General features: G+C 42.2%; 1 protein-coding gene across 1 annotated transcript in view; it reads left to right on the top strand.

Annotated features, from left to right (window-relative positions):
* The first annotated feature begins 6,744 nt into the window (after positions 1 to 6,744).
* The window catches only part of LOC116979300 (solute carrier organic anion transporter family member 2A1-like), a 39,524-nt gene continuing 37,952 nt past the window's right edge, over positions 6,745 to 8,316 (top strand). The window contains exon 1 of the mRNA XM_033030909.1: positions 6,745 to 7,018. Within this exon, the coding sequence (XP_032886800.1) occupies positions 6,745 to 7,018 (274 nt within the window). The remainder of the gene's footprint in view (positions 7,019 to 8,316) is intronic.

Here is an 8,316-nt window from a genome sequence, read left to right as displayed (position 1 = left end):
GTTTGGTGGCACTAATGCAGAAAATACCGATAGCGGCTCATGGAACTGCCAGAATTTTTCTGCAAAGCATGACACCCAATAACTACATTAAGCAATTAATCAGTTACATTGCACATTATCTTATATACAGTAGCTCATTAATAAAAAAGTTGGATTTTTCCAACAATTTTCATGGCAAATATTACTGCTAATTTATTATGAGTACATAAAGGGGGAAAAGGGTAACCAGAGTGAGAATAGGACCCCTAAGGAATCAAAGCAGTCAACTCTGTGTAAAGACACAGGAGATGGGCAAGGTCTTTAATCAGTATTTTTCCTCTGTTTTCACTGTGGATAAAGATATGAGGATTGGTGAACTTGGAGCAGTCAATGGCAGTATCTTGAGAGAAGTCAGCATTACGATCGAGGAGGTGCTGAATGCCCTGGTGCATATGATGGTAAACAAATCTCCCGGGCATGTTCAGATAAATTCGAGGACACTTTAGGAAGCTAGAGAGGAGATTGCAGCTGCCCTGGATAAGATTTACGAGTGGTCATTAAATACAGGTGAGGTGCCAGAAGACAGGAGGGTGGCAAATGGTGTGCTTCTATTCAAAAAGAACTGCAGGAAAAAGCTAGGGAACTACAGACTAGTGAGCCTAACATCTGTGGTCAGAAAGATACTATAGTGGCAGATTATTATATCGTTCAAGAGATCGCTCCCTCTACACCACTTAGGAGACAGCATGGGGTTAGGAGAATGTCGTTTTATGAATGTGAGCTCTCCGCAAGACTTTCAGAGCTTTTCGAAAGATAAATCTTCATAACACATTTTGATTAATAGTTTCTTTATTGTTGAAGATAAACAGTAAGATATTCATCCAACCTTCTTCTTCGACTCGTACACTTTAATCTTTGTCAAACTCCAGCATATTGCTTTTAAAAGTTAGAAAACTCCTCATCTCAGCACAGCTCTATATGGTCGAAGGATATTCAAAACTAACCCAAAAAAATTACTAGTTTCTGCGCGAGAAACCTAGCAGCAAACACGCCTCCGACTACGTCATAAATCCCACCCACATAATCACAGGCTGGCAAAATTTAAAGGCAAATGCCATAATTTATGACACACAAAATAAAGCCAAATGGCCACTACATACCAGCCCCTAATTGTTCTGAGTATATAATGAGGCAATTACTAATAAACATCAAAAAAGTAGCCATGAAGGCTTAACATATATCAAAAGCAAAAAATAGCATGCATTATATATCCGCGTTCAGACTTCTTCAGCGATTCTTCCATCCTCATCATCGCCTTCTTGAAGCAAGCATAACTTGGTTATTGGTCTTATTAAAACATTGTTTTTAGTTTATTATTCGGCAGACTTTCTTGTTTGAAAGGTAAGTCCAGACAATAGTGTCCATCAATCATCTTCACTGAGTAGTTCATAATATCCAAGAACTTTAACTCTTCTCTGAACATTTCTTCAGATTCCTTACTGGTACTTTCATTGAAGTCATGATTGTATTGCTTGATCAAAAGCTTTTCTAATCATGTACCGTACTTGTTTTTCCAAGAAATCCACCAAGTCTGGTAACACGGCGACTCGCTTCTTCTTATCCAATATTCGGCCTGCTTTATCTCTCCACTTTTCTCTAAGTCTTGTGGCCAGCTTTTTAATGATGGCTCTAGTATTACTAACAAGATTCAATTCCTCCATGTAGCCGAGCTTCTTCATCGAGCTGCAACAACCTCTAAGAAATATAATTACTCAATGCATCCACATCTTCTGGTTTGATATCTTTTCAAGCATGGGCCTTCTCCATGTATGTGTTAGGAATCCTCTGTTCATTACCAAAACATTCTTTAAGTAACCTTCTTGCCTTTTTATAGCCTTGGCTGCCAGGCTCATTTTGACAACTTTCTACAAGTATCTTAGCACTTCCGCTTGTGTAATGCACCAGAAATCGTAAGCGTTCTTTCACATCAGTAATTTTAATTTCTACTACTTCGTCCAATGCCCTTATGAAAGCTTCATACCACAAAGGATCACATGTAGGAATTTCTATGTGGTAGAGTGAAAGAGAGATTTTGTTGAGCTATGATCCTGATGAATTCAGCTTGCCTATTCTCCAATGCAAATAATTCATCCTGATGTCCTTGGCTTGCTCGAGCCTGTGCATCAGGCCTCAGAAAAGCATACTCAACTGTTGGTTTGTTCCGAGCCTCTACATTGGCCCCATAAGTAGTTTGTTTCAGTCTAGCACCCATTTGCTGAAATGAAGTTTTACCCATCTTTTGGCTATGTGCTAGTTCTGAGTCACAAGGACGGATATCCTCTGCTGTAGATTGGATTTAGTTGTTGTTTCCTTTTGAGCAGTTCCTTTTCTCAAATAAGAGTTCATCGCATCCGATGCTCTAGAGCTGCATCTTGAACCCTCACTTCCTATTATCTCCTTCTTCGACTTTGTGGCTAGTTCCAGCTGTTCTTCGATAGGGGGCGCTGCACTGGCAGCAGCCTGTCGGCAGCGTGTCCGTCTTTTTTCAACTTTTTTTATTTTTTTAGTATGTTTAAAAGTGTGTTTTTAATGTTTCTTTGTGTGTTATGTGTGGGGGGTGGTGTGGGGGGGTAAGGGGGAAACCGTTTCGGCCGCCTCTTCCATGGGGAGGCGACTTTTTCAGGTCGCCTCCCCCGTGGCCTAACAGCATGGATCGGCGCCGACTTTCCCGGAGACGCGCCCGGAGCTTCAGCGGCGGGCACAGCGTGGACTCTCGGCGCGGAGCGGGTGAGACCTCGCTGGAGGGGAGCGCTCCGTTACGCTGGCCCGCGGCAGCCGGCAGCCTGAAGCAGCGGTCTGCAGAACTCCAGCTGGTGCGGCGTCTGCAGCCCGGGATCCCTCGTGGAGGACCCGGGGGGAAGAAGAAGCTTTCACTGCCGGCCCGCGGCCGTCTTCTACCGCGGGCGTGGTATGGACTTAACATCACCCCTGGAGGGGAGCTTCGACCGCCGGCCCTGCAGACTGCAGTGCTTCCGGCTGCGGCACGGCAGGTACTTTAAAACTTTGACCTGCGGCCTACACCAGCCTGAAGCCGCGGTCTCTGGTTGGGAAGAGCCGATCCTGGACTCACCTTGACTTTGACTTTGTCCCTTACCATCTGGACGCCCGCAGCAACGGCTGTGGAGGGTGGTGGTCCCGACCACGGGGGAAAATGGAGGAGGACTGGCCAAGCTCTGTGCCTTCCACCACAGTGATGAATGCTGTGGTGGATGTTTGTGTAAAATGTTTATTGTGGTTGTGTTCTTTATTATTGTACCGCTGCTGGCAACCCAAATACCACCGACCTTGGTTGTGTGGCAATTAAATTATTTCAATTATTTCAATTATTTCTATTTCATTCTTTCCGCTGCCTCATCTCTACTTTCAGCTGTTCCAATTCTCGTTGCCTCATCTCTAATTCCATTCGAGCAGAGGCCCTTGACGCTGAACTGGCTATTGAACCAGATTCATGTCTTGATCTTCGTGTAGATACATTTGAGATACTATCTCGTGGTATAATCTCCTCTTCCAATTCAGCACCTTGTTGCGTAGCTCTTTCAACTGTTGAGTGCGTAAGTTGTGGTATAATTTCAGATAACCACTCCCCCACCTCATCCATAAAATCATTGAATAACTTCAGCCTTTCTTCCCACCACTGGGTGTATTTTTTGCGTTCTTCCTGAGGCGGCTGTGAACACAGCAGTACACTTTGTTTCTCTCCAACCTCATGGCAGAGGTTGAATAGTTGGCTCAGATTAGATTCCACTTTCTTCACGTTCTTTTCTGATTCTATTCGTTTCTTCTGTTTTTCAATTGATTTGGTAACCTGTTTCCATAACTTGTTTCTCTCCCTCTGGGTTTCTTTCAGGTAGGCAGCTTGGGCCTTATCGGCATCTTCTAGATACTTTAGCCTCACTCTGCCACCTTGTGGCTCTTCTGACCCACCTACTCTTTCTTGCTCCATGGATTTAAACAGGTCTTGGCAGATTGCCAAATCTTTAAATTGGACGAACAAGGACTTCGTCAAATTGCTTCAATCTCATTGATAAACATTAAGCAGAATGTTCCAAAACATTAGATATGAAACTATAACAAACTGGACTTTCAAACAACATCCAAAATATTTTTGAAGTTATTGATGACCAGTTCCGAAATAATGTGTCTTATCTCGACTTCAAAACAACTCGAGGATGGGCACCTGGATGTCCATCCAGGCTGAACTGAAAAAAACAAGCTTCTTGGCTATATCCTAATCTTAGCAAAACTAGCTTATAAATCACTATTCAGAAGGTGTTCGAATTAAAGCATTCCAGCTTTCAAATTCAGAAGTATTATAAAAGCTGTTCTACTCACGATTCCATGATAAAGTCTTCAATCTTCAGATGAGTCATGTGGCTGTCGATAAATCTTTAAGCCAATCTCTGGCTGAGATCTAGTGTCTTCAGTTCCTCTTCTGGAACTGGTTCTTCTGGCTGAACCTCTCCAGCGATCCAGGCCAAGTCTTCTGTCCCTCTTCTTTGGAACGTGGCTTTCACCTCCTGTCTGTGAGGTGTCCTTCGACTCGATATAGTGGCAGATTATTATATCATTCAAGAGATCACTCCCTCTAAGCCACTTAGGAGACAGCATGGGGTTAGGAGAATGTCGTTTTACGCATGTGAGCTCTCCACGAGACTTTCAGAGCTTTTCGAAAAATAAATCTTCATAACACAGTCTTTTGATTAATAGTTTCTTTATAGTTGAAGAAAAACAGTAAGATATTCGTCCAAACTTCTTCTTTGACTCGTACACTTTAATCTTCGTCAAACTCCAGCATATCGCTTTTAAACATTATAAAACTCTTCATGTCTCAGCCTAGATCCACATGGTCGAAGGATATTCCTTCCTCCCATGTTGGCTCCAAAACTAAACAAAAAAATTACTAGCTACTGCGCAAGAAACCCAGTAGCAAACACACCTCCGACTACGTAATAAATCCAACCCACACAATCACAAGCTGGCAAAATTTAAAGGCAAATGCCATAATTTATGACACACAAAATAAAGCCAAATGGCCACTACATATACTAGAGAGTAGTCTATAAGATATATATGCATTTGGACAAGAGCTGATCATCACAGGCATAATGAGCTCGGTTTTGTTCATGGGAGGATGTGTCGAACGAACCTAATTGAGTTTTTTGAAGGTGTGACTGAAAAGGTTGATGAGGGCAGAGTTGTAGATGTTGTATATTTGGATTTCAGCAAAGCATTCGGCATGGTTCCACATGGTAGCTACTCTGGAAGGTTTATTCGCAAGAGATCAAAGCTGAATGGATAGAAAATTGGCTTCTTGGAAGGAAACAGATGGTGGAAGGATGTTTTTCTGACTGTAGGCCTGTCACTATTGGTGTGCCTCAGGGGTTGGTGCTAGCCCCAATACTGTTTGTCATCTATTTCAATGATTTGGATGAGAATGTATATCGCATGATTAGCAAGTTGGCAGGTGGCACTAAAGTGGATGGTATTGCAGATAGTGAAGATGGTTGTCAAAGATTACAGCTGGATCTTCATCAGTTGGGCAGATGGGCTGAGGAATTATTAATGGAATGTGAGGCGTTGCAATTTCAGAAGTCTAACATGGACAGGACCTACACAGTGAATGGTAGGGCTCTGGGGAGTGTTGTGAAGCAAAGGGATCCAGGAGTGCAGGTGCATATTTCCATGAAAGTGGCATCACAGGTGGATAGAGTAGTCAGGAAGGCTTTCAACACAGTGGCCTTCATCAGTCAGAGTATTCAGTATAGAAGTAGGGAGGTCATGTTACAGTTATATAAGATGTTGTAAGGCGACATTTACAGTAATGTGTTCAGTTTTGGTCACCATGTTATAGGAAATACTTTGTCACGCTTGAAAGGGTTCAGTGAAGATTTTCCAGGATGTTGCCAGGACTTGAGGGACTGAGCTAGAGGGAGAGGGTGAGCAGGCTAGGGCATTATTCCTTGGAGCACAGGATGATGAGGAGTGATCTTATAGAGGTGTACAAAATCATGAGAGGAATATATTGGGTAAATGCACAGGGTCTGTGCCCAGAGTAGGGGTTTGAGAACCAGAGGGCTTAGGTTTAAGGTGATGGAGGAAAGATTTAATGGGAATCTGAGTGGTAACTTTTTTTACACAAAGGGTGGTCAGTTTATGGAACAAGCTGCTGGAGGAGGCAGTCGAGACAAGTCATATCGCAATGCTTAAAAAACATTTAAACAGATACATGGATGGGATAGGTTTATTGGGTTATTGGCCAAAAGCATATACAGTAGGTGGGACAAGTGTAGATGGGGCTTGTTGGTTGGAGTAGGCATGTTGGCCCGAAGGGCCTGTTTCCACTCTGAATGACTGAGTATTACTGAAACCAGCCTTCTTCTCAAACTGAATTTTAAATTCTTAAAATATCCAGGTCAAGTCTCAGTTCAAATGTGAAAGATTATAATTTAAAAACTTTGTTTTACCATTTAATAACATGCCAAAAATAGGAGGATGAGAGGTTGTATGAAGTACCGAGAGTCTACCACATAGGCCCAAGTCCCCCTCAGAGTGATTTTGTTTCATTCCTTACTTATTATTATATGGCATTAACTTGCATGTATGGTATAATATGTTAGAAATTGCCTCTATAGATAGTGTACAACATACTCACACAATAACGACCTGTCTGCTATTTAATATCGTCATTTTTTAATTAATTGAAACATGCAGAAAAGTAATATCATGCAATGCCAACAGCTTTTTGAGTGTTTTTTTGTAGATACAACAGACTCTAACCTCTGCCGAGTCGAAGAACCCACGATCCCTTTACCACCCAAAGATTTGGAGTGCACGCAAAACAGAAATACTGACAGCAAAGTGGCTACCATCTTCATATTCACGCAGTTGCTGCGAGGAATCGGGATGGTCCCTCTCAAACCATTTGGACTTTCATATCTTAATGAATTTGGAAGCGAGAGAAACATACCAATATATATAGGTAAGATCGATGCGTCAAAATCTCTGCAATCACAACAAACTAGCCGTACCACTGAATTAGGTAGGCCATCTGGCCCTTCAAACATGCTCCACCATTCAACAAGATCCTGGATGAACTTTTGACCAGTACCATAACGTTGTTGAGTAACTTCCTATGTAGGACCTTATCAAAAACCATCTGACAATTCATTGGTTCCCCCTTATCATTCTATTAGTCATATCATCAAAGGATTCCAATAAAGTAGTCAAACATAATTTCTCCTTCATAATTCTACACTGAGACTGCTCACACTTGTTGCTAGGTGTTCAGCTATTATATTCTTCATTATAAATTTCAGCATTTTCCCGACTACTGATGTAAGGTTAAAAGGATGGTAGTTCAATTTTCTCTCATCCTCCTTGCGTAAATAATGGTGTCACATTTGATATCCTTCAATCTGCAGGAACACTTCTAGAATCTAGCATCTTTGGAAGATGATAACTAGAACATGGGCAGATGCATGGCAGATGCAGTATAATGTGGATAAATTGGAGGATATCCACTTTTTATTAGTCGCCTAATTATAGGAAGGATGTCAACAAAATAGAGAGAGTACAGAGGAGATTTACTAGAATGTTGCCTGGGTTTCAGCAACTAAGTTACAGAGAAAGGTTGAACAAGTTAGGGCTTTATTCTTTGGAGCGCAGAAGGTTAAGGGGGGACTTGATAGAAGTCTTTAAAATGATGAGAGGGATAGACAGAGTTGACGTGGATAAGCTTTTCCCACTGAGAGTAGGGAAGATTCAAACAAGGGGACATGACTTGAGAATTAAGGGACTGAAGTTTAGGGGTAACATGAGGGGGAACTTCTTTACTCAGAGAGTGGTGGCTGTGTGGAATGAGCTTCCAGTGAAGGAGGTGGAGGCAGGTTCGTTTTTATCATTTAAAAATAAATTGGATAGTTATATGGACGGGAAAGGAATGGAGGGTTATGGTCTGAGCGCAGGTATATGGGACTAGGGGAGAATACGTGTTCGGCACGGACTAGAAGGGTCGAGATGGCCTGTTTCCGTGCTGTAATTGTTATATGGTTATATGGTTATATACAGTCAAATAACATTAATTTAGTTTAGTTTAGAGATACAGCGCGGAAACAGGCCCTTTGGCCCACCGGGTCCGCACCAACCAGCGATCCCTGCATTTTAACACTATCCTACACCCACTGGGGACATTTTTTACATTTACCAAGCCAATTAACCTACATACCTGTACGTCTTTGGAGGGTGGGAGGAAACTGAAGATCTCAGAGAAAACCCACG

Source organism: Amblyraja radiata, chromosome 12 (assembly GCF_010909765.2).
Source record: "Amblyraja radiata isolate CabotCenter1 chromosome 12, sAmbRad1.1.pri, whole genome shotgun sequence".
Classification (NCBI taxonomy): Eukaryota; Metazoa; Chordata; class Chondrichthyes; order Rajiformes; family Rajidae; genus Amblyraja; species Amblyraja radiata.
The sequence above is the reverse complement of the archived record's forward strand: the minus strand, read 5'-3'. Positions and strand labels throughout refer to the sequence as shown.